The 27,725-nt window shown below is 36.6% G+C and overlaps 1 protein-coding gene across 1 annotated transcript in view; it reads left to right on the top strand.

The window, feature by feature from the left end:
* Positions 1 to 23: 23 nt before the first annotated feature.
* Positions 24 to 27,725, top strand: part of C14H11orf65 (chromosome 14 C11orf65 homolog) — a 77,037-nt gene continuing 49,335 nt past the window's right edge. The window contains exons 1-3 of the mRNA XM_046686307.1: positions 24 to 67; positions 24,165 to 24,237; positions 25,523 to 25,612. Of these exons, the coding sequence (XP_046542263.1) occupies positions 24,166 to 24,237; positions 25,523 to 25,612 (162 nt within the window). The 5' untranslated portion in view covers positions 24 to 67; position 24,165. The remainder of the gene's footprint in view (positions 68 to 24,164; positions 24,238 to 25,522; positions 25,613 to 27,725) is intronic.

Raw genomic sequence — 27,725 nt, 5'->3', positions numbered from 1 at the left:
TTACGTCATTTCCGCCTACGGCGTTACCGAGGAGACAAGCAGACGCTGGGCCAGCGGCGACTGGCAGGTGAGGGGCATGGTGTGCCCTCCCGCGCGCTCGTACACTCCTGTTCCGCTGGCTGCTGTGGCGACTGGTCTGATCCTCCTCTGTTCCAGGGCGCTAAGGGGCCCATGCCCTTGAGTTCCCCGCGCCCCACCCAACCCCTCACGGACGTTTCCTTCTGTGAAGCCCGCATTCGGCCTCCAGCGTCTCCTTACAGTCTTGCCCAGGGTTCAGCCCGCCCCGCGCTGCCCGTCCGCGCCGTGGGAGCTCGCGTCGCTCGGGTGGGGAGGCGCTCGCCGCTCCTCCTGCGCGCTCACAGGGCTCCGCTCCCCCCGCGTCTGCGGAGATACTGTTTCGTGCACCTTCGGGCGGAAAGAGAAATACGTGTCAACCTACCTTAATGTTTTTCTGGACTTTTTTGTGTTCTACTCGTGAAACGGTTTTCCCTCTTTTCATTTCTTTCTTTAGAGATGGGAAAAGGAAAAGGAGAATGTTCGTAGTTAGTAGCTTTTAGTAGTAGATGGTAGTAGTTTTTAAGGAATACGTTAGTAGTTTTCTCTCTTCTGCCTTGAGTGTAAAGGACCACAGGAAAAAAGGAAAAGTGAAATTACAAACTGATAAAGATCAGAAACACGTTAGTTTATTCACTAAAACTTAGTAGGGGAAACAAAATAGGAAGTATTGATTCCGATCCTAGCAAATTAATTTTAATATTCTTTTATAACTTTTTAAAGTGGAACTGAGACGCCAAAGACTTATCTTGTGGGTTTTTCTCGTAAAGTCTAAAAATAGATCAATTGAGCCATGATCTATTATAGTAAAAGTTAACATTGATTTAGGATAGATAAAAATCTTTTATTTCTGAATATGCAAGTGGAACCTGGGTTCAGGAAACTTCCTTCATTACTTGAGCAGTCATTTTGTTACTGCCAAAAGGGGGTCTTTTACTCACAGGGAAGACAAGCCAACAGTGGAGAGGCAAGGTGGTAGGAGAAAAAGGGTTTCATTCTAGCTTGCTAGCAAGGGGGAAGTTGGGGGTGATACCGAATCTGAAGTGAGTTCACTCACCAGTTGCACAGCAAGCCAGTCTCTGACACGGGGTGTAGTGGAAGAAAGTTAGGAATTTTATTTTTGCACAGTGCTGAGCATGGAGAGAGGGCAGCTAACGCTGAAATCCCAAACTTCCCGAAAAGCTAAAAGGAAGGGTTTTTATTTGGGGTTTTAGCTAGGGGAGGCGGAGCATATGGCCTTGCTGGTTGGAGCTTTCCTACCAGCCTGTCTTTGGCCTTGAGACTACGGGCAGAGAGGAGAGAGCCCATAACCTTGCTGGTCAGCAGCTTTCCCACCGGCCTGTATCTCTTTGCCAGGAGGAGATAGTGAATCCAGGTGCTTGTCCTTGGAAGTGTTTGTCTCCATGGAAGATAGTGGATTCTGGAGCCAGGAAGCCAGGGAGTAAGCAGGGAAAGAGTGTTTTGGTTTTAACCTTGTATATGCTGGATTTAATATAGGGAAACTGATATCAGGGTCAGTATCAGGGGGACTAACTTCTAGAATAACTGTCTTAAAGGGGGCACAGAATCTTGAAGCAGTTATATAGGCCAGTGGGTTATAGTGGAGGAGGTTAGGAAAGTTGACCCTCTGGTGTTATAGACGAGAAGTTGCCACACCAGATCTTTCAGTTGTCGTGGATCTTAGCACAGAATCTCTGTCCCAGGGTCATCACATTCCTAGGGAACTCAAAAGAATAAAGTTATTGTCTTATCACAGCTGGGAGAGGACATAAAATCTACAGAGCATGTATAGCCTGGAGATATCCAGCTGGGTTGTTCAGAGTTACAATATGGTCTCTTTTCTACAATATGGCTTCCCTAATGCCAACCTTGTGTCGAACCAGTATCAGCTTGGTAGTACTTTTTAGTATTGTTTAAAAAATGAGAATTCAACTGAGTAAATTTTAAAGATTAAATGGCTTTATTAAATGATTTATGAAGGTGGCAGCATCTCATCTAGCAAGTAGAGATGAGCTCCAAAGGGCTGCAGAGAGGGACATGTTTTAAAGGCAGGACAAGGAAGTGAAAAACAGAAAAAAGGATTATTTGGGGTGAGGTCACCTTCCTTTGGGGCACAAAAGAGTCTATTAGGAGATTACCTCATCTTCCTTTGTGGAAATGGAGAGGGCCCGTATGACAGATTACTTCAGTGGTGCTGACTAGAAAATTCTGGACTGACTGGTTAAAACCACATTTTGGGGGAAGGTTGAAACTGTAATTAGGTTAGATATTAAGCCTCAGTTTGGTGACATGGCCTAGCATGAGTGACTCCATATTGGGTCTGTACTTTTATTTTTAACAATATCTTACAATTTATGAAGTATTTTCACATTGGTTAGTTTATTTGGAGCCTCATCATAACCCGTTGAGATCAGTGTGTTGTTTTTTATCTAAGGCTAGCAACTGTCCCTACCCCCTTTTTTTCCCTGGACTGTGTCCTCTTAAACCTACTCAAAGACTTTTACCCTTCAATTTACCCCTCTCTTGCACCTTTAATTTCTCCCTCACTACTGGATCATACCTAACAACATCTTAATATGCCTTAATGTCTCCCACATTAAAAAAAAAAAAGTTCTCTGAATCCATTCCTGCCCTCTAGCTATCACCCATCTCTGCTCCCTTACAGCATTCCAAGGAATTGTTACTGTACTCACTGTCTCAACTTTCCCGCTTCCTCAACCCATCCCAGTCTTTCTTCCTTTCTATGCCACTGAAAACAGGACTTATCAAGGTTACAAGTGACTTTATCTGGCCAAATGTAATTCTTTATTTTCCATTTAGTTGACCCTCCAGCAGCATGTGACACAATTGGACACATTCTCTTTCTTGAAATATATAGAACTTCATCATTCCTCAGTGATATGACTGACTCATTTCTGAATCAGTTTTAATTCTGAAAGATATTTTGTCAGTATTTTGTGTTATTCATAATGTAATGGTACGATGTACAACACATTTATAAGTTTAGTCTGCATTAACATTTTCACCACCACTTTCTTAAACCTGGACAACCAACAAAACAATAAGTCAAGCCCTGATTTGTGTTTGTTAGTATCTATGATGTAATTACTCCCACCATGGCCAATTTCAAGCTACCAACATGGCCTCAGGTATTGGGGAGAAATGTGCAGTAGTGCACTGTAACATATAGTATTTCCACTGTGCAGATACCAGTGGATACCATACAGAGACCAGTAGTTCTTAGCTGTGGGTGATTTTGCTCTCCAGTGGACGTTTGGCAATGTCTGGAGACATTTTTCCTTGTCGCAACTGTGCTATGGCATGTGGTGGGTATGGTCCAGGGATTCTGCTAAACATCCTGTCTTGCACAGGACAGCCCCACAACAAAGAATCCAGCCAAAAATATCAATAATGCCACTGTTGAGAAACCCTGCAATAAACATAAGTAAACTCAAGAAATAAATAGTAGTAAAATATAGTGTAGGAGAGGGAAAAACTTTTCCTCCACTCTTGTAGGTTTTATAATTGGGACCCCTGCAAATTGAACTGACAAAAGACAGATTAACCAGAGAAAAGGCAAACTAATTTTATTTGATGTTACTATTTCAATTTTGCATGTACATGGGAGTCTCACAGAAAAGGAATTGAAAACTCAAAGAGGAGGTTAGACCCAGGGGCTTATATGCCATTTTAACAAGTGGTGATAAATTTGTGGAGAAGTGACAAGATAAAGTAAAAGGAGTTTGGACTTCCAGAGGTGGTAAATTGTGGGAAGGTAAATATATGGGGGAAACTAATGGAAGATAAGGGTTATTATAGTAAGGTTTGTTTGTGCAGACCCATTTCTCTGGTGATAATGGTTATTTTCCTCCTATTGATATGGGAAAGGAGATTGGGAACACCGTCACAAAGGGAAGTTTATACCCTGCTTTTAGGCAGATGGGGAAGGGTAGAGAGCTCAAAATAATTCTTATGCCAAAGTGGAATATTTTGGGGTAGTATATTCTGATCCCCTGCAATAATAAAATAATTAGTAAGTGATAAGTTTTGAGTATTTATCTTTGTTTAATTGTAAGTTTAAATAATTTAATGTTTAGTAATGGCTGTGTTTAAAAACCAGCTCACGAAATTCTTGAAAATTTAAATTTTGGCTCTGCTGAGCCGGTACAAGCCAGCTGCAGTACCCCATCCCAACCACTGAGTCGATTTCCCATATGATTATAGTATGGCTCCTGCCTACCTCTTCGACTTTATCTCACACTGTTCTGCCTTTTCTCTAAGCTCCAATGACACTGCTTCTTTCAGCCACTTGTACACGCCAAGCTCCTTATCTCGAGGCATTTTTATCTTCTGTTCCCTGTGCCTGGAACCCTTTTCTACGATTTTCCTGTATTGCCTCTTTGCATTGTGAAAAATAAAGTCTCCTCATTAGAGAGGCCTTCCCTGACTACTTAGGCTAAAATACCCCTGATCATTCTATCCCAAGTCTCTGTTTTAGCTTCTTCATTGCACATGCACTTCTTTTGGTTTTTACCTCCATATTTTAAATAACATGTGATTCTACTTGTTCTTGATTTCTTTTGGATTTAGCTATTAAATGGTAACTTCCTACAGTACAAACCTCTCACACTAAACCACTACAAGATACATATATATGTATACATACTCATCCTCTCCCCTCATCTTCCTAATTAAAAAAAAAAATCCTGCCGTAACACTAAGTAAGCTTCAAAATTTTAACTGCACACAATATAAGGTTGAATTATTCCAAAGTAATTAAATATCCAGGGTAAGCCTGCTTTGGAGACAGGAGCCAGTCACCAATCATGTTATATCCAAATTCATATTATCATAGGTCGTATTATCTATTGTAGGGTATGTAATTATGGGGCATTACTGTTGTAACATACATTTTGGTAGGATTAATATTAATATTTACATAGTTACGGTTGTATAATTATTCATGGCTGAGCCATAGCAATAACTTAATTTTTTTGTTTTCTTTTGCCCCTTTCAGAGTGATAATTAAAAAACACAAGTCAGATCATGTTACTGCTCTGGTGTAACCCTCCAATAGCTTCCCATCACACTTAAAATAAAATTCTAACTTTTTACAATGGAAGGCCCTATGTCATGTGGGATTTCATTACCTCTCCGCTTTTATCTTCCACCAATTTTCTCCTCTCTGGTTGGCTGCAGTCACACTGGCCTTCTCCCTGTTCCAGTTTCCTATCTTAGTGCCTTCACACTTGTTGTTCTCTCTGCCTAGAAAGTTTTTGGGTATGTGAGTGACTCACTTCACTTCATTCAGGTTTCTGTTTAAACAATAACGAATTAATATAATATGTGGAATTTTTATCCTCTTTTGTTACTTATTGTGTCATTCCCTCCAATAAATATTTATTTAAAATGCTATTTTTAACTGCTACACGATATTAATGAAATGTTAAAATTTGCCTTTAATCCCCAGCACCTACCGTACTAAGCTCAGTCCAAACAAGGAGACTAAAACAACAGTAAGAACTCAAGCAAGATTAAGATCCTTACAAGTTGTGTCTGACATATGCACAGGGGTATCAGGTATTGCTGTATAAATTCCAGTTTCTAGAATGTTAAGCAGATGCTATTGACAATACAAGAAATCAGCTGAGTGTAATTCCTGGGCGGGATCCCAAGACTAAACTTTAGAGAAATTTTCAGTGATGAGGTAGCTTTTTAAAATTTATTTCCAGTGTGTTGCAGACCATTACTTTTGTAAAATAAAATAAAAATGAATTACTAGAGAAAGGAAAAAAAAAAACCCCACTAATGGTGTGTTTGTGTGCCACAGCAATGTCACATTGCTACAAATTTTCTAACTACTCTCAGTTTCTTTCTCTCATTTGGTAACAAGCAATTCAGAAACTAGCATAGGTCTATGGACCACATTCAAAGTAGCACAACTTTAGAGATCCACCTGCAGGAGATCCACCCCAATCCCTTATGCCCTACCCCTGCTCCACCCGATTTCTGCCGACTTTTCAGGTCAAGCCGGCAATGAGTTGTTTTCCTGCTGGTGACAAATTAATTTTAAGAACTCTTCTTATTATTCAAGTAATATATGTTCATGATAGAAGTAAGCAAAAATAAACCTATTTTTAATTCCTTCTTAGTTATATCACACTGTTAATGTTCATATTCATACATACATAGTTACACTCACACCCACATTTGAATAGGGGAGGGAGAAGCTAACACAAACAGCTTATTACAGGTAGCTGTTTAATACACTTTACAAATTGAACATGTGATATGAAACATGTCATTGTGTACATTTACAGCATCACTTTTAATATTCTCACAGGATTCTATTGTATGAATGCATCATAATTTATTTAATTTACTCAGCTAGCAAATATTATTTATTGATCACCTACTGCTTGCTATAAGTGGAGGCTGTCGCAACAAACAAGAAAAAAGAGTGTCCTGAGGGAACTTAAATTGTAGAGGGACAAGATAGGTGGTAAACATGTTCAACAAATACACGAATAAGAATACTGATTTGGAAGCATTTGACAACCCTTAGCCTTCATCACATGAGAAGTGGGTAGCAGGTGTGTGCAGGAAGCCTGGATGAAATTATTTAAATCAAAGTGCCCAATAAAACTGGTTCAGATATGTTCACACAGTCAGTTCAAAGGGACTTTTAACACCCAGTTTTAAATTTTTACCTGCAAAATTGAGAATGTGTTTGGGAAAATTATGCAATTTTCATGAATTAGCACTAATGCTATCTTATTCTATTACACGCACACACACACGCACGTACGTCACTTTATACCTTAAAACAAATCACTAAGCATTGATAACAGAGATAAAAATCACACAATTTAGTTATTGGAAAGAATATTAAAAGACCCACAAAAGTCCTAATGTCCCATTTATGTTTAGTTTTTTATTGTGAAATCTAGAAGTTAAGCACTCCCATAGAATATTTATAGGTGTAAATTGATCAATTTTTTTTATTAAGGTTATGAAAGTTAACATCCTTGTGAAATTACAGTTGTACATCATTATTAGTCATGTTGTAAGTACACCACTTCACCCCTGGTGCCGTCCCCCCCACCCCCGTTTCCCCTGGCAACCACCGATCAGTTCTCTTTGTCCATATGTTAACTACCACCTATGAGTGGAGTCATACAGAGTTCGTCTTTCTCTGTCGGGCTTATTTCACTCAACATAATACCCTCAAGGTCTATCCATGTTGTTGTGAATGGTACGACTTTGTCCTTTTTTATGGCTGAGTAGTATTCCATTGTATATATATATACCACATCTTCTTTATCCAATCATCAGTTGCTGGGCACTTAGGTTGGTTCCATGACTTGGCTATTGTGAATAATGCTGCGATGAACATAGGGGTGCACGGAACTTTTGGAATTGCTGATTTCAGGTTCTTAGGAGAGATACCCAGTAGTGGGATGGCTGCGTCATAAGGTATTTCTATTCTTAACTTTTTGAGAAATCTCCATTCTGTTTTCCATAGTGGCTGCACCAGTTTGCATTCCCACCAACAGTGTATGAGGGTTCCCTTTTCTCCACAGCCTCTCCAACATTTGTCACTCTTGGTTTTGGATATTTTTGCCATTCTAACAGGTGTAAGGTGATATCTTAGTGTAGTTTTGATTTGCATTTCCCTGATGATTAGTGATGATGAGCATCTTTTCATGTGTCTATTGGCCATCCATATACTTCTTTGGAGAAATGTCTGTACGTGTCCCCTGCCCATTTTGTAATTGGGTTGTTTGATTTTTTTATTGTTGAGTTGTGTGAGTTCTTTGTATATTATGGAGATTAAGCCTTTGTCGGATAAATAAATTGTGAATATTTTTTCCCAATTAGTGAGCTGTTTTTTTGTTTCAATCCTGTTTTCCCTTGCCCTGAAGAAGCTCTTTAGTCTGATGAAGTCCCATTTGTTTATTCTTTCTCTTGTTTCCCTCATGTGAGGGGTTATGGTGTCCGAAAAGATTCTTTTGAAGCTGATGTCAAAGAGTGTACTGCCGATATTCTCTTCCAGAAGACTTATTGTTTTTGGCCTAATCTTTAGGTCTTTGATCCATTTTGAGTTTATTTTAGTAAATGGTGAAAAAGAATGGTTGATTTTCATTCTTTTACATGTGGCTGTCCAGTTTTCCCAGCACCATTTGTTGAAGAGACCTTCTTTCCTCCATTGTAGGCCCTCAGCTCCTTTGTCAAAGGTTAGCTGTCCATAGATGTGTGGTTTTATTTCTGGGCTTTCAATTCTGTTCCATTGATCTGTGCATCTGTTTTTGTACCAGTACCATGCTGTTTTGATTACTGTAGCTTTGCAGTATGTTTTGAAGTCAGGGATTGTGATGCCTCCAGCTTTGTTCTTCTTTCTCAGGATTGCTTTAGCAATTCGGGGTCTTTTGTTGCCTCATATGAATTTTAGGATTCTTTGTTCAATTTCTGTAAAGAATGACATTGGGATTCTGATTGGGATAGCGTTGAATCTGTAGATTGCTTTAGGTAGTATGGACATTTTAACTATGTTTATTCTTCCAATCCGTGGGTATGGAATGTCTTTCCATCTCTTTATGTAGTCTTCGATTTCTTTCAAGAAGGTCTTATAGTTTTCGTTGTATAGATCTTTCACTTCCTTGGTTAAATTTATCCCAAGGTATTTTATTCTTTTTGTTGCGATCGTGAATGGAATTGAGTTCTTGATATCTTTTTCTGTTAGTTCATTGTTAGCATATAGAAATGCTACTGATTTATGTATGTTGATTTTATACCCTGCAACTTTGCTGTAGTTGTTGATTGTTTCTAATAGTTTTCCAATGGATTCTTTGGGGTTTTCTATATATAAGATCATGTCATCTGCAAACAGCGAGAGTTTTACTTCTTTGTTGCCTATTTGGATTCCTTTTATTTCTTTTTCCTGCCGAATTGCTCTGGCCAAAACCTCCAGTACTATGTTGAATAAGAGTGGTGAAAGTGGGCACCCTTGTCTTGTTCCTGTTCTGAGAGGGATGGGTTTCAGTTTTTGTCCGTTGAGTATGATGTTGGCTGTGGGTTTGTCATATATGGCCTTTATTATGTTGAGGTACTTTCCTTCTATACCTATTTTATTGAGGGTTTTTATCATAAATGGATGTTGGATCTTGTCGAATGCTTTCTCTGCATCTATTGAGATGATAAATTGACCAGTGTTTTTGAGGACAATATGGCAGTGTGAAAATTTCAATGTGCATACTCTGTTCTTTTTTGTGTGAAGTTATATATATCTGAACTACATGCACATCGTAAAACTAAAATCACGGTGTGAAAGAGTATACTGGCATAAAATCTCCTTTTCGTTCCTAACTCAGGTCCCTTAGTCCCCCTGGTCCCTCCCCAGAGACTATCACTGTTAGCAGTTTCTTGTATCACCTTCCGGAGAGAGACAATGCAAATATGTATGTGCATACCTTTTGTCACAGCAATTCCATTTCTAAAAATCTATCCAACAAAAATAGTTGCACACGTACTCAAATATATGCATAAGGATATTAACTTTGTAATTGTAACAGCAAAAATATAGAAACAGTCTGAATGTCCAATAATAAAGAGAAAATAAATTATGACATATCCATACTTAGGAATACTGATGTACACTGACATACTTAGGAATATGACATATCCATACTTAGGAATCTATATGTATAAAGATGGAAGAGTCTCCAATACATATTGTTAAGTAAATAAAGAAGAAACTATTTATAGTTTCATCACCTTAATGGAAACAAACAAACCTGCATGGTATATGTATGTATGTGTGTATATGTATACTATAATATATGGTTGTGTGTATAGATATATATTTAAAATTTTTTAATATATAAGAAAAGATCTGGAAGAATCACATCTACTAACAGAGATAAAGATAACTTTTGAAGGGAGAACTGGGCTAGAAGAAATGGATATGGAAGATTTTCACTTTTTACCGTTATACTATATTTGAATTTTTTGCTCCAAGAATGTATTTGTGTCTTATTTACATAATAAATTTAAAGGTATATAAATCTAGACAATACTATGAATAATTTTGGATTTTAAACAGTAGTGAGATGTTAAGTAGGGAATGATATTTACGTATTTTTCTAATGCTGTTGAAATATTGCCCTAATTCTGTGGTTATTTGTGAATAACCAAATAGCTGTATTCTGTATGTTGACCATTGAAAAAGAACATGGACAGGAAAACATAAGAGTAATGAACTGAGGTGACTACCATATTTCAAAATTCAGTATAATTACTTTTCTACTTTTTCCTTACATTTCAAAGTTGAAATTTTGATATGATTTTTGAAGTTATGATAAATCTCAGATGGCAAAATTATCTTCTCTATCTCTTTTAATAATAGAAATAGGAATAGTCCCTTAAAAATTATTAAGACTGGTTATCACACTATTCACAAGGAAAACTTTTTTTTCCTGAAGTGTCCTGAAATATACAGATAAATTATACTTCTTTCCTTCTCCACCTGCTGGCTAAAAAGAGTATATTTCAAAATACTATCCTTTGATCAAAATTAACAAATCTTTTAAGCCCCAAATATCATTCCATGCTATTGTTTGTGCTAATAGTTATTTGTAAATTATGAGAACAGTTGTGGTTAAAATGCTCAGTTACAGCAGTTTTTAAACCAGAATAATGTACATGAAGTGTTCTTACTTTTGAAATAGTTTGTAGTATCCTAATAGATACAACTTATTGAGTGGTTATGGTGGGCCAGAAACTGTACTGAATGCTTTACCTGTATTATCTGATTCAACCCTGATAATCCTGTAAGATAGGTACTATGAGTCTGCATATTTTACAGATGAGGAAACTGAAGTTTGAATAAGTTAAATAACTTATACAAGATCATGCAGCTAAGTATGAGGTAGAATTTGTTAAGATTTAAACCCCGACCTGTCTTAATTCAGACCCACAGACTTAACCTATATCCCTATGTCTCCTGTATTATTAAAGCTATTTGAAGACAAAGAAAAATGTTATACATTTTTTCGTAGAGCACTTTGTCCCTACTCTTAAAAATGTCAACAATATATACAGGAAGAGAACAACTTTAGTTTTATGCTTGCAAATAATTTTAAACATCAAAAGAGAGAAAATAACTTAAATATATAAATAGGTTTTTCTTTCATTTTTCCTATATATTGCATATCCTTTAGAGAGTTTTTCTGTTTGGTCCCTGTCTCTCTGTCTCTCTAAAGATAATGCACATATTAGTAGATGTGTGTTATATATAAATACTTCAGAGTTTTGGAATTTCTAAACCCTTATACATTTAGCATTTTACAAGCAACAGTTCAGAAATTTTAAATTTTAAGCAAATATATTCACTTAGTTTAGACTGTGATAAAGCATGCAGAACCATAGTGCTGTTGTAAATGTAATGAGTGACATTATTTTAGACTGTGAAGTATTAATAACTCTGAGATTAAGTAAAATCCATGTTTCTCCCTGTGTTCAGTACAGGACCTTTTTTCCCTTTATATTTGACTGCTGGAGCAGTGAATCCTTTATAATGTAAACTCATAAAATTGTGAAACTGAAAGTGCCTTTGGAGTTAGTTTATTGCAGTGCTTTTATTTTATAAGTAATGAAACTGAAACCTAAAGATGTTAAGCTATTGTCCAAGGTTACATTAAGTAGCACTGTGAATTAAAACTAAAACACTTCTACAGTCTTTCAGTTCAATAGTCTTCCTTTTATGGTTATGTGTAAGAAGACTACAAAATCAATAGGTTATGTGCAAATCTTATGTATGGCTTGTATTTCCTTTCATTATGTATACTGAAATATAATTTATACAACCTAGACAAAGAAAATTCTTGGATTAAACTTTTCTGATAACACTGGAGCAATATTGGAACAGTTTCATTATTGACCTAATCAATCATTCGATTTTAATGAGATCCTTTTTGGGATAATAAACATTTAAGCAGCATAAATAAGAATTTAGCTTCCTGTAACTTTTTTTATGTGTGGTAAAATACACATAAAATTTACCAGCTTAACCATTTTAAATGTACAGCTCAGCGATATTAAATACATTCATAGTGTTGTATAACCATCACCACCATCAATCTCCATTAATTCTTTTCATTTTGTAAAACTGAAACTCTATACCTATTAAACAATATCCCCACTCCCCATACTCCATTCATGCCACTGGCAATCACCCTTCTACTTTAGTCTCCATGATTTTGATTACTATAAGTATCTCATATAAGTGGAATCATACAGTATTTATCTTTTTGTGATTGGATTATATACTTAGTGTAATATCCTCAAGGTTCATCCATGGTGTAGTATATGTGAGATTTCCTTCCTTTTAATGGCTGAATAATATTCCATTGTATATGTAGACCACATTTTGTTTATCTGTTCATCCATTAATGGACTCTTGGGTTGTTTCTGTGTTTAGTCATTATGAATAATGATGCTATGAACTTGGGTGTACAAATATCCCTTTGAGACCCTACTTTCAATTCCTTTGGTGTATACCCAGAAGGGGAATTACTGGATCATATGGTAATTCTATTTTTAGTTTTTTGAGGAATCATAATATTCTTTTCCATGGCAGCTAAACCATTTTTACATTCCCACCAACAGTGCACGTGAGTTCCAATTTCTCCACATTCTTACAACATTTCTTATTTTCTGGGTTTTATTCTTTTGTTTCTTTTTGATAGTAACCATCCTAATGGGTGTGAGATGGTATCTCATTGTAGTTTAGATTTGCATCTCTCTCATGATTAGTGATCTTGAATGACTTTTTATATAATTATTGGCTATTTGTGTATCTTCTTTGGAGAAATACCTATTTTGTCCACTTTAAATCAGGTTTTTTTTTTGTTGTTGTCGAATTTTAGGAGTTCTCCTTACGTTCTAGATATTAAACCCTTATCAGATATGTGATTTGCAGGTGGGGGGAGGGCAAAAGAGGTAAAGGGACACATATGTATGGTGACAGAAAAAACTAGACTATTGGTAGTCAACGTGATGCAGTGTACACAGAAACTGAAATATAATAATGTATGCCTGAAATTTACGTAATGTTATAAGTCAATATGACCTCAATGAAATAATTTTTAATAAAAGATATATGATTTGCAAATGTTTTCTCTCATTCTGTGGGTTGTCTTTTTACTCTGGTGATAGTGTCTTTTGATGCACAGAATTTTTAATTTTCATGAAGCCCAATTTTTTTTTCTTTTGTTGCCTATTCATTTGGTATGTCCAAGAAATCATTGCCAAATCCAGTGTTGTGAAGCCCTATGTTTTCTTCTAAGAGTTTTATGTCTTACATTTATGTCTTTGATCTATTTTGAATTAGTTTTTATATATAGTGTTAGATAAGGTTCAAACTTCATTCTCTTGCTTGTAGATATCCAATTTTCTCAGCATCATTTGTTGAAAAGACTGTCCTTCCTCTGTTGAATGTCTTGGCACCCATGTGGAAAATCATTTGACCATATATATGAGGTTTTATTCCTGGACTCTCTATTCTATTCCATTGGTCTGTGTGTCAGTCTTTATGCTAGTGCCACATTGTTTTGAGTACTGTAGCTTTGTAATAAGTTTTAAAATCAGGAAGTGTGGTCCCCCAGCTTTGTTGTTGTTCCCTTTTTTTTTCGAAGATTAACCCTGACCTAACATCTGCTGCCAATCTTCCTCTTTTTGCTGAGGAAGACTGGCCCTGAGCTAACATCTGTGCCCATCTCCCTCCACTTTATATGTGGGATGCCTACCACAGGGTGGCTTGCTGAGCAGTACCATGTCCGCACCCAGGATCTGAACCAGTGAGCCCCAGGCCACTGAAGTGGAATGTGTGAACTTAGCCGCTGCACCACCAGGCTGGCCCCAGTTCTTTTTTAAGATTGCATTGGCTGTTCTAGGTCCCTTGAGATTCCATAGGAATTTTAGAGTGGGCTTTTCTATTTCTACAAAATAATGTCTTTGGGATTTTGATAGAGATTACATTGGATAGTGGGTCGCTTTGGGTAGTATTGACATCTTAAAAATATTGTCTCCCAATCTATGAACATGAGATATATTTCCATTTATTTATCTCTTCTTTAATTTCATTCAGCAGTGTATTGTAGTTTTCATTGTACAAGTCTTTCACCTCCTTGGTAAAAGTAATTCCTAAGTATTTTATTCTATTTGATGCTATTGTATATAGAATTGTTTTTGTAATTTTTCAGATGAGATCGGGTGCTTTTAGGATGGTATGGTTGTAGATAATAATTTCTTTTTCAGATTTTTATTTTTTTTTTTGAGGAAGATTGGCCCTGAGATAGCATCTCTGCCAATCTTTGTCTATTTTGTATGTGAGATGCTGCCACAGCATGGCTTGATGAGTGATGTGTAGGTCCATACCTAGGATCTAAACCTGTGAACCCCAGGGTGCTGAAGCAGAGCATGCAAACTTAACCACCATGCCACTGGTCCAGCCCCTGATCATTGTTGTTGTGTAGAAATGCAACTGACTTCTGTGTGATGACTTTGTATCCTACTACTTTGCTGAATTCATTTATTAGTTCTAAAAGTTTTTTTGTGGAATAATTAGGATTTTCTACATATAAGATCATATTATCTGAGAACAGAGATAATTTTATTCTTTCCTTTCTAATTTGACTGTCTTTTATTTCCCTTTCTTGCCTAATTGCTCTGGCTAGAACTTCCAGTACTATGTTGAATAGAAGCAGTGAAAGTGAACATCCTTGCCTTGTTCCTGATCCTAGAGGAAAAACTTTCAGCCTTTTACCACTGAGTATGATGTTTGTTGTGGGGTTTTCACATATGGCTTTTATCATGTTGAGGCAGTTTCATTCTATTCCTGGTTTGTTGAGTGTTTTTATGCTGAAAGAGTCATGATGATGATGTCAAATACTATTCTGCATCAATTTAGATGATTGTGCATGTCTTTTTTTTCTGTTAGTGTGGCATATTACATTGATTGAGATTTGTATATTGAACCATCTTTGCGTTCCAGGAATAAATCTCATTTGTTCATGGTGTATAATCCTTTTAATATTCTGCTGAACTTGGTTTGGTAGTATTTTGTTGGGGATTTTTGTGTCGATGTTCATAGGAATATTGGTCTGTAGTTTTCTTTTCTTGTAGCGTCTTTGTCTGGTTTTGGTATAGGGTAACTCTGGCCTCATAGAATGAGTCAGGATGTGTTCCCTGCTATTCAGTTTTTTGAAATTGTTTGAGAAGGATTGGTATTAGTTCTTCTTTAAATCTTTCATAGAATTAACCGGTAAAGGTAGCAGATCCAGGGCTTTTATTTGTTGGGATATTTTTGATTACTGATTCAATCTCCTTACTAGTTATAGGTTTATTCATATGTTCTATTTCCTTGTGACTTAGTCTCAGTAGATTTTGTGTTTCTAGGAATTTGTCAATTTTATCTAGGTTATTAAATTTGTTGGTACATAATTGTTCATAGTACTCTCTTATAATACTTTTTATTTCTTTGGAATCAGTGGTATTGACCTACTTTCATTTCTTATTTTAGTAATTTTTTTCTTGGTCTATCTAGCTAAAGATTTGCCAATTTTGTTGATCTTTTAAAAGAACCAGCTTTGATTTCATTGATTTACTCTATTGTTTTTCTGTTCTCTCTTTCATCTCTGCTCTAATCGCCTTCCTTATGCTAGTTTGGGTTTAGTTTGTTCTTCTTTTACTATTTCCTTAAGTTATAAATTTAGGTTGTTGATTTGAGATCTTTCTTGTTTTTTAAGGTAAGTATGTATATAGCTATAAGTTTTCCTCTTAAGACTGCTTTTGCTGCACCCCATAAGTTTTGGTATGTTGTATTTTAGTTTCTATTTATCTCTAAGTATTTTCTAATTTCCTAAGTGATTTCTTCTTTGATCCATTTGTTATTTAAGAGTACATTGTTTAATTTTTACAAGCATGGAAACTTTTCAGTTTTACCTCTGTTGTTGATTTCTAACTTCATGTCATTGTGCTTGAAGAAGATACTTTGTATGATATCTGTCTTTTAAAATATTTTGAGACTTAATTTGTGGCCTATAATATACTCTGTCTTAGAAAATGTTCCATGTGCGCTTGAGAAGAATGTGAGTACTGCTGTTCTTTGTTAGACTATTCTATATATGTCTGTTAGATTGAGTTGATTTATTATGTTTTCAAGTCCTCTGTTTCCTTATTTATCTTCTGTGTGGTTGTCTTACCCATTATTAAGAGTAGGTTATTGAAGTCTCCAACTGTTATAGTAGAGCCATATATGTCTATGACATATAAATATGTCTGTTCCTCCCTTCAATTCTGTCACCTTTTGCTTCATATATTTTGCTGGTCTGTTATTAGATGCATAAATGTTTGTAATTGTTATATCTTCATGGTCTGTTGAGATTTTTGTTAATATATAATGTCCTTCTTTGTATCTTATAAACTTTTTTCATTTAAAGTCTGATATAAAATATCCACCCCTCCTCTCTTTTGGTTACTATTTGCATGGTATATCTTTTTCCATTCTTTCACTTTCAATATATTTGTGTCTTTGGATCTAAAGTGAGTCTGTTGTAGACAGCATATAGTTGGATCTTGTATTTGTATCCATTCAGCCAATCCTTGTATTCTGATTGGAGAGTTTAAACCGTTTACATTTCAAGTAATTACTGATAAAGAGGACCTTACTTCTGTCATTTTGCTCTTTGTTTTTTGAATGCCCCATAGCTTGTTTGTCCATTATTTCCTGCATTACTATCTTCTCTTGTGTTTGTTAGTTTTTTATAGTAAAACATTTAAATCCTTTTCTTATTTCCTTTGTGGTTGCCATGGGGATTACATTTAAGATCCCAAAGTTGTAATACTCCAATGTGAAATTATACCAGCTTAACTTCAATAACCTACAAAAACTCTCCTTTACAGCTCCATCCAAATGCCTTTTGATTGTTGATGTCACAAAATTACATCTTTATACATTGTGTATCCCAAAACATAGTCTACTAATTCTTTTAAATGTATTTGTCTCTTAAATTATATAGAAAATAGCATGTGGAATTACAAACCAAAGTTACAATAATACTAGTTTTAGACTAATAATTTTTTAAAGCATATTATTCTCTTAAATCATGTATAAAACAAAAAAAAGTAGAGTTACAGACCATTGTTATGATAATACTGGCTTTTATAATTGCTCATGTATTTACCTTTATTAAAATCTTTATTTCTTCATACAGCTTAGTGTTACTGTCAAGTGTCTTTTTATTTTACCCTGCACAATTCCCTTGAGCATTTCTTGCAGAGCAGGTCTAGTGGTAGCAAACTCCTTTAGCTTTTATCTGGGGATGTCTTACTTTCTCCCTCAATTTTTTTTTTTTAATTTTCATTGATTTTATGATAGTTTACAACCTTGTGAAATTTCAGTTGTACATTATTGTTTCTCAGTCGTGTTTTAGGTGCACCACTTCACCCTTTGTGCCCACCCCCCGCCCCCGTCTTTTCCCTGGTAGCCACTAATCTGTTCTCTTTGTCTACATGATTAACTTCCACATATGAGTGGAGTCATATAGAGATTGTCTTTCTCTATCTGGCTTATATCACTTAACATAATTCCCTCAAGTTCCATCCATTCTGTTGTGAATGGGATGATTTTACTCTTTTTTATGGCTGAGTAGTATTCCATGGTATATATATACCACATCTTCTTTATCCAATCATCAGTTGATGGGCACTTAGGTTTCTTCCATGTCTTGGCTATTGTAAATAATGCTGCAATGAACATAGGGGTGCATGGGACTTTTGGAATTGCTGATTTCAGGTTCTTTGAATACATACCCAGTAGTGGGATGGCTGGGTCATATGGTATTTCTATTTTTAATTTTTTGAGAAATCTCCATACTGTTTTCCATAGTGGCTACACCAGTTTGCATTCCCACCAGCAGTGTATGAGGGTTTGTTTTTCTCCACAACCTCTCCAACATTTGTCACTTTTTGTTTTGGTTATTTTTGCCATTCTAATGGGTATAAGGTGATGTCTTAGTGTAGTTTTGATTTGCATTTCCCTGATGATCCGTGATGATGAACATCTTTTCATATGCCTATTGGCCATCCGTATATCTTCTTTGGAGAAATGTCTGTTCATGTCTCCTGCCTATTTTTTGATCGGGTTGTTTGATTATTTGTTGTTGATTTGTGTGAGTTCTTTATATAGTATGGAGATTAACCCTTTGTCGGATATATGACTTGCAAATATTTTTTCCCAATTAGTGGGTTGTTTTTTTGTTTCAATCCTGTTTTCCTTTGCCTTGAAGAAGTGCTTTAGTCTGATAAAGTCCCATTTGTTTATTCTTTCTATTGTTTCCCTTGTCTGAGAAGACATGGTCTCTGAAAAGATCTTTTTAATACCAATGTCAAAGAATGTACTGCCTATATTTTCTTCTAGAAGCCTTATGGTTTCAGTTCTTACCTTTAGCTTATTGATCCATTTTGAGTTTATTTTTGTGAATGGTGAAAAAGAATGGTCAATTTTCATTCTTTCGCATGTGACTGTCCAGTTTTCCCAGCACCATTTGTTGAAAAGACTTTCTTTTGTCCAATGTATGCCCTCAGCTCCTTTGTCAAAGATTAGCTGTCCATAGATGTGTGGTTTTATTTCTGGGCTTTCAATTCTGTTCCATTGATCTGTGCATCTGTTTTTGTACCAGTACCATGCTGTTTTAATTATTGTAGCTTTGTAGTATGTTTTGAAGTCAGGGATTGTGATGCCTCCAGCTTTGTTCTTTTTTCTCAGGATTGCTTTAGCAGTTTGGGGTCTTTTGTTGCCACATATGAATTTTAGGATTCTTTGTTCTATTTCTGTAAAGAATGTCATTGGGATTGCATTGAATTTGTAGATTGCTTTAGGTAGTATGGACATTTTAACGTTGTTTATTCTTCCAATCCATGTGCATGGAATGTCTTTCCATCTCTTTATGTCATCATCAATTTCCTTCAGGAAAGTCTTGTAGTTTTCGTTGCATAGGTTTTTCACTTCCTTAGTTAAGTTCACCCTAAGGTGTTTTATTCTTTTTGTTGCAATTGTGAATGGTATTGTGTTCTTGAGTTCTTTTTCTGTTAGTTCGTTATTAGAGTGTAGAAATGCTACTGATTTATGTAACTTGATTTTGTACCCTGCAACTTTGTTGTAGTTGTTGATTATTTCTAAAAGTTTTCCAATGGATTCTTTAGGGTTTTCTATATATAAGATCCTGTTGTCTGCAAACAGCTAGAGTTTCACTTCTTCCCTTCCTATTTGGATTCCTTTTATTCCTTTCTCTTGCCTAATTGCTCTGGCCAAAACCTCCAGTACTATCTTGAATAAGAGTGGTGATAGAAGGCATCCTTGTCTCATCCCTGTTTTCAGGGGGATGGCACTCAGTTTTTGCCCATTGAGTATGATGTTGGCTGTGGGTTTGTCATATATGGCCTTTATTATGTTGAGGTACTTTCCTTCTATCCCCATTTTGTTGTGAGTTTTTATCATAAATGGCTGTTGGATCTTGTCAAGTGCTTTCTCTGCATCTGTTGAGATGATCATGTGGTTTTTATTCCTCAATATGTTGATGTGGTGTATCATGTTGATTGATTTGTGGATGTTGAACCATCCCTGTTTCCCTGGTATGAATCCCACTTGATCATGATGTATGATCCTTTTGATGTATTGCTGAATTCGGGTTGCCAACATTTTACATCTATGTTCATCAGTGATATTGGCCTGTAGTTCTCCTTTTTCTTGCTGTCCTTGTCAGGGTTTGGTATCAGAGTGATGTTGGCCTTGTAGAATGTGTTAGGGAGTATTCCATCCTCCCTAATTTTTGGAATAGCTTGAAAAGTATACGTATTAAATCCTCCTTGAAAGTTTGTTAGAATTCCTCAGGAAAGCCATCTGGTCCTTGGGTTTTATTCTTTGGGATGCTTTTCATTGCAGTTTCAATCTCTTTCCTTGTGATTGGTCTGTTCAGATTGTCTGCTTCTTTTTGACTTAGCTTTTCAAGATTGTAAGAGTCTAAGAATTTATCCATTTCCTCTAGGTTATCCATTTTGTTGGTATATAGTTTTTCATAGTATTCTCTTATAATCCATTGTATTTCTGTGGAGTCTGTTGTTATTTCTCCGTTTTCATTTCTGATTTTATTTGAGCTTTCTCTCTTTTTTTCTTTGTAAGTATAGCTAGGGGTTTGGCAATTTTATTTATCTTCTCAAAGAACCAGCTCTCTGTGTCATTGATCCTTTCTACTGCCTTTTTTGTTTAAATAGCATTTATTTCTGCTCCAATTTTTTATTATTTCTCTCCTTCTGCTGACTTTGGGCTTTGTTTGTTCTTCTTTCTCTAATTCAGTTAGGTGTAGTTTGAGATTGCTTATTTGGGATTTTTCTTATTTGTTAAGGTGTGCCTGTATTGTGATGAATTTCCTTCTTAATACAGCTTTTGCTGTATCCCATATGAGTTGGTATGGCATGTTACCATGTTCATTTGTCTCCAGATATTTTTTGATTTCTTCTTTAATTTCTTCAGTGATCCATTGCTTGTTCAATAGCATATTGTTTAGTCTCCACATCTTTGTCCCTCTCTCAGCTTTTTTGTTGTAATTAATTTCTAGCTTTATAGCATTATGATCAGAGAAGATGCTTGTTATTATTTCAATTTTTTTAAATTTGTAGAGGCTTGCCTTGTTTCCCAACATATGGTCTACCTTGAGAATGGTCTGTGTACGCTTGAGAAGAATGTGTATTCTGCTGTTTTTGGATGGAGTGTTCTATATATGTCTATTGAGTCCAGCTGTTTTAGCTTTTCATTTAATTACACTGTTTCCTTGTTGATTATCTGTCTGGATGATCTGTCCAATGATGTGAGTGGGGTGTTGAGGTCCCCTACTATTATTGTATTATTTTTGATATCTTCTTTTAGGTTTGTGCATAGTTGCTTTATGAACTTTGGTGCTCCCTTGTTGGTTGCATAGATATTTATGTGTTATTTCTTCTTCATGTAGTGTTCCTTTGATCATTATATACTGCCCCTCTTTGTCTCTCATTACTTGCTTTATCTTGAAATCTATTTTGTCTGATATAAGTATTGCAACACCTGCTTTCTTTTGTTTGCCATTAGCTTGGAGTATTGTCTTCCACCACTTTACTCTGACCCGTTATTTGTCATTGGAGCTGAGGTGTGTCCTGGAGGCAACAAATTGTTGGATCTTGTTCTTTAATCCATCTTGCCACTCTGTGTCTTTTTATTGGCGAGTTCAATCCATTTACATTTAGGGTGATTATTGATGTATGAGGGCTTAATGCTGTCATTCTGTCACTTGTTTTCTGGTTTTCCTGCACTTCCTTTGTTTCTTGTCCTGTGTGTTTTAGTCTACCCATTGACTTCTGCAGTTTCTTATGCTATGTTTCTTAGTTTTTCCCTTATTTTTTGTGTCTCTGTTCTACTTTTTAGTTTAGTGGCTACCCTAAAGTTTGTATTCAGAGTCTTGTGCATAACATAGTCCATTTTCTGATGGCCTATTTCCTTAGTCTAAACTGATTCAGTCCCTTTCCTCCTCCCCTCCTAAGTCATTATTTTCACATCTTATTCCAAGTTGTATTGTGAGTTTGTGGTTAAAGTGACAAGATTGTCTTTGTTTTTTGGTGTTTTCCTTCCATTTATCCTAATGCTATAGTTGATTATTTGCTATCCTATTCTGATTCTATTTGTCTCCTTACTCTGTGTTTTGTGACCCCTTTCTCCCTTTTTTTCTTTTTTCAGGTATGAAGGCTGTCTTGAGGATTTCTTTTCGGCGGTTGGGAGGGGGGCCTCGTGGCTGTGAAGTCCCTTAGCTTTTGTTGGTCTGGGAAAGATTTAATCATTCCATTCTCTCCTATCTTGTAAGGTTTCTGCAGAGAAATCCACTGAAAGCCTGTTGGGGTTCCTTTGTAGGTTATTTTCTTCTGCCTTGCTGCCCTGGGTATTCTTTCTTTCTCATTCAGTTTTGCCAGTTTTACTACTATATGCCTTCCAGTAGGTATTTTTACATTGACAAATCTAGGAGATCTGAAATCTTTCTCCACACACATTTCTCTCTCATTCCCTAGATTTTGGAAGTTCTCTGCTATTATTTCTTTGAACATACTTTCTGCTCCATTCTCCTTCTCTTCACCTTCTTGGATACCTATAATTCTTATATTGCATTTCCTCATTGCATCAGCTATTTCTTGGAGGTTTTCTTCATTTCTTTTTAGTCTTAGTTCCCTCTCCTCCTCTGTCTGGAGCCATTCAACATGTCTATCTTCGATTATGCTGATTTGCTCCTCTGTGGTGTCCACACGAGCATTCAGGGAATCCATATTTTGTTTTATCTCTTCCATTGTATTTTTCATCTCTAGTATTTTTGATTGATTCTTCTTTATAGTTTCAATCTCTTTTGTAAAGTAGCTCCAGAACTCGTTGAATTGTTTCTCTGTATTTTCTTTAACCTCATTGAGTTTTTTGACGGTAGCTATTCTGAATTCATTGTCGTTTAGTTTACTTCTTTCTGAGTCTTCAGGACATAATTCTGGGTATTTATTGTTTTCCCTCTGGTCTGGAGATTTGATGAATTGCCAGATGCTGGAACTACGGGTCTTGCCCATTGTGATGTTATTTGGTGGCAGTTACAGCCTATCACCACTAGATGGGGATCAAGAGCCACATAGTCTGAGCCCTCGGCCTTCAGCCGACATGGCATGGCACAGCATGGGTTGGGCGTGGCGCTTTCTCTTTTGTGCAGACCAGGGTTTCCCGATCAGCTCTTGCCATCTGGTCTCCTGGGGTCTTGGCTTGATGAGGTCATGCCAGGCGAAAGCTTTTGCCCCATTAGAGGGCTTCCCTCTAGGTTGCAAAGGTGCTGACCCTGCAGACCTGCAACCCCTCCCCCACTCCTTCCCTCATGGGGCCTCTGGTGGCAGCCGTCCCAGTCTTTAGGGGAGGGAGTGAAGTTCTCTCTTACCTCATTCCAGCTCCTACAAGGGGCACTCCAGCCTCTCCACCCTCTGTTGTTTGGCTGCTGTGGGTCTCCGAGGATTCCTGTGCTATTTGGATATTTTTTGTTGGAATATGGTTGCTCCTTTTTGTTGTATGTTGGAGGGAAGAGAGTCCTGGGCAAGCTCACTCTGCCATAATGCTGATGTCACTCCTTCTCCCTCATTCTTGAAAGATAGTTTTGCTATATATAGGATACTCAGTTCACAGTTTTTTCTTTGAGATTTCCTTGTATGTGTGAATCACTTCTCTCTTACTGCTTTCAAGAGTCTCTCTTTATCTTTCGCTTTTGAAAGTTTAATTATGTGTCTTGGTGAGGATATCTTTGAGTCATCTTACTTGGAGTTTGTTGAACTTCTTGGATGTTTGCATTAATGTCTTTCATCAAATTTGAGAAGTTTTCAGCCATTGTTTCTTGAGATATTCTTTCTGCCTCTTTCTCTCTCTCTTCTCCTTCTGGGGCTTCCACCATCTGTATGTTGGTCTACTTGCTGGTGTACTACAGGTCTCTTAGGCTTGTTCATTTTTTTCAGTCTTTTTTTCTTTCTATTCCTCAGACTCAACAATTTCCATTGTTCTATCTTCAAGTTTGCTGATTCTTCTGCCTGCTCAGCTCTGCTTTTGAATCCCTGTAATAAATTTTTCATTTCAGTTACTCTACTTTTCAGCTTCAGAATTTATATTAGGTTTCTCTTTAGATTTTCTGTCTCTTTATTGATATTTCCATTTTGTGTATATGTCATTTTCTTGAATTTCTCCACATCTCCCTTTAGTTCTTTGAACATCTTTAAGGTAATTGTTTTAAAGACTTTGTTTAAGATCTATCATCAGGTCTTTTTTCAGGTTCAGTTTATGTTGATTTATTTTTTCCTTTGAATAGGCCATATTTTTGTGTTTCTTTGTGTGCCTTGTGATTTTTTTTGTTGAAAACTGGGCATTTGAACTTAATAATGTGGTAACTCTGGAAATCAGATTCTCCCCCTTCCCCAGCATTTACTGTTTTTTTAAAAATTGTTTTTGTTTTTGATTGTTGTAGGATGTTTCTACAGCCTACAAGGATCAGCCAAGGATCAGCCAAGGATCAGCCTGAAAATTTAAGGTCTTCTCAGGTATTTTCTGAGCCTGTGCCTTTCCCTGGGCATGCCTGGTCAATTTCTCATTTTCTTTGTATGTGTAGTTGTTTTTGAACGTCCTAGTCTTGAGGGTCTAGCTCCCAAAAGGGGAAAGGAGAACAATGTAGAGGGGAGGAAAAGGGCACTAGCTCTTTAAATGCCCTGGAAGTTACCTCAGCTAGAGGCGGAGGCTTGCAACAATGTGAGGAGATGCAACAACAATGGCTGCCCTCTTGTTTGTCCACATCCCTGTGATCAGAAGTAGCAATCAACTATCAGAGCACAGATCTCCTATATTTGGAGGACAAAACCCTTTTTTCCCTACCCTGGCTCCTACAAGCTATGTGCAGTCTGTTTCTAGAACATGTGCAGAGATGCTTGCTACTGGGATTGGGGCGGGGGAATGGGTAGGTGCTACTGGGCTAAGAGCTAAATTGACCAAAAGGAACCATAATTTACCCTCCAAGGCTTTCCCTGGAAGTTGTAAGCCTTCAGTAGACTCCAGAGTTCCAAAATTATTAATGTGATTCTTCCAGTGCAATTGTTGTCTAGATGGGGAGACAGACTTCTAGTGTTTCCTGCTCCACTTCTTCTTGGGATCCTCTCTGCCTACTGCAACTTTTTTAAGAACTCATAAGCTATAATGACTTCCTGACTTCTCTATTACTAATTTCTTCATATTATTAATAAAAATTATGATTATAATTGCTGATTTTGCTTTGCTCCTTAATAGTCAAGCTTCATCTCGTTTTTTGGGGGGACAATTTAATGCATGATTTATTGAGTAGTCAGCACTTTTAAGAGTTACAAACAAAGAAAAGATCTCTAATCATCTCTAAATCTATGTTAGGGACCTACGTAAATTTATGGATGAAACTCTGTCTCTCTGCATATTGATTAAGGAAAGCTTATTTGAAGTCATTGAATGAGGCAGGGATAGGTCATGGATTTTCAAGACTAACAGACATGGAATCAAGACTGGCTTAGTTAATCACTATTTGACCTTAAACCTTGAAGCTCAGTCTTCTAATCTCTAATATAAGCATATTAGTAAAATCTGTCATGCAGGGTTGTTGTTTTAATTAGAAAAAAGAAACAAAGGAACATGTTAGGCAATCAATGATAGGTAACAATTTTTATTTTTATTATAATTCTTTTGATACCAAATCTCATGTTCATTATTTGCTTTATGCAACTTTCTACTTAATTTTCATTGAGTTCTAGTGGGTTTCATAATGGAGTATATAAAGTAATTTTAAATATGCCCTTTTTCTTATTTTAGGACTTTCAAATGCCTTGGAAACAGGAGGCAGAATTTATAAAGAGGGATAAAGCTGCCAGAGTCATTCAGAAGGCCTGGAAAAGTTTCCTTGTGAGCTTCTTTTTTTGCAGCTTTATTGAGATATAATTTATATATCATAATGTTCACCTGTTGAAAGTGTACAATTCAATAGTTTTTAGTGTTTACAAATTTGTGTACCATCTTTTGTTTTAGAAGCAGACATTTTTTAAAGGCTCAAAAAATTAACATTAATTAATGATCTCATTGGCCCACAAGTATTTACTGAGTTCCTGATCAGGGCCAGGCACATTGATGATGGTTACGATCAATGAAAGTATTACTAATAGGCTCATTTGACTTTCACCTCTAAAGCTTTTTTTTTTTGACTCAGGGAGCAGATTTGTGAGGTGTTAGGGATACATTCACCCATTAAATAATTATTGAGTACCTACTCTTGAAGACGATACACTAAATCTGGATTAATGTAGTACTGCTAGATAAGTGCTTACTTACTGTGCTCTAGTATGGGTAGAGCTGGTCTCATTGGAATAAGGAATATTCCAAGTTGATTAACCTAGCTGGGCGAAAGCTAAGAGCTAAAATGACTTCACTGCTTTCTCTCTGATAGCAGCAACACTCTGTCTGTGCCTGCTGATTTTGTGTGAAGTGGTATGGCTCTGTTTCTGGCACACAAGAACACCTTTGGGGCTGGCCCAAAGGCCGATTGGTTGAGTTCACCCACTCTGCTTGGGTGACCCAAGATTTCACTGGTTTGGATCCTGGGCATGGACATGACACTGCTTGTCAAGCCATGCTTAGACAGTGTCCCACATAGCACAACCAGAGGCACTCACAACTAGAATATACAACTATGTAATTGGGGGGCTTTGGGGAGAATAAGAAAAAAAAAAACAAGAATATCTCTGTATCAGTTAATCAAGTCTTGCAAAATAGCTTCCATTATTTGCCCCCTTTGCCTCTATGAAAGCCATAAAACCTAAGCTAGGGCATAACTCTTGATTTCCAACACAAAAATAATAGTTTTCTTTTAAAATCTACTATTTATTTGATGGTTTCTATTTGCATACTTGTCATCTAGGCTAAGCTTTTCTGTCATTTGTAACTTCTTTTATTCCACATCCGAATCTGATCAGCCACATACTTTTGAATACCTGTTATATTCCTAGCACTGTGCTAGGCTTTTTCCAATACATCCTTGCCCTTACAGAGCTTCAGTAGGGAAGCCATGTATATACATAAACAAATGTTTGTGTGTGTGTATTTTAACAAGATGGTAGACTGAGCACATTTTTGCTTTATATCCCCCCAGACCCCGTTGAGATGACAATATACAGAAAGTAACCCATAACAGAGAGAAGGGAGTTTATGAGCAGATTATCTCATTTCTAGAAAACCAAAAATAGATGGTAGCATCCTGTTGGACAAAACTATGTAGGAGACTTACCTAGATACGCTTCAAAGGGGCTCCAGTGGGAGAGCTGGTGTGTCTTTTGAACCTTAGAAACGATATCAATTAGGAGTTAGCAATTTAAAAGGGCTGGAAGGAGAATGACTGTAGACAAGGGCATTAATTGAAGGTCTGTACGTGGAATAGCCGTGCCAATTGTTGCTGCTGTCACTTCAAGCCCCAAAGCTGCAGGTAGATGGATATTTATCGTTAGTCAAATATCTGCTGGTAGATGGATATTTACTATTACCCATAAAAACCCTGAAGTCTTATCCCCTCTTTTAAAACAATCAAATGAACTATCTGGTAATGTTAGTTCTAGTGTGGATTTGGCACTCCACGGTAAATAAGAGAAAACTCTTAATTTTAGTATTTGAGAGACACTTTGCTTAATTGCTGGCTATCTGACCATGCTCCCTCTAATAAAGCCTATTGATTAACTTATTCTAGCCACATCACAAAGCTCCCAGGCAATGTTCCTACTCATGAAGACAATGGGAAAAGAGGAGACTTACACAAAGCACAGGATACTCATACTAGCTCCCTAGAAAAATTGACACAGACCTTCATTCTTAAGAATTAATGTACAACCAAGGATCAGCTGACATTTAAGGAAAACCAAAGATTAAAAAAAGCAAAAAACAAAACCAGAAAGAAAAGAAAAATGAAGGTAATAAAAATAATAATTTAGATAAGATCAATATGTTGAATGGCTTCTAAGTGTTGTATCTGGAG

The sequence above is a fragment of the Equus quagga genome, chromosome 14, assembly GCF_021613505.1.
Source record: "Equus quagga isolate Etosha38 chromosome 14, UCLA_HA_Equagga_1.0, whole genome shotgun sequence".
NCBI lineage: Eukaryota > Metazoa > Chordata > Mammalia > Perissodactyla > Equidae > Equus > Equus quagga.
Note: the sequence above shows the minus strand (reverse complement) of the source record. Positions and strands in the feature narration are given on the sequence as shown.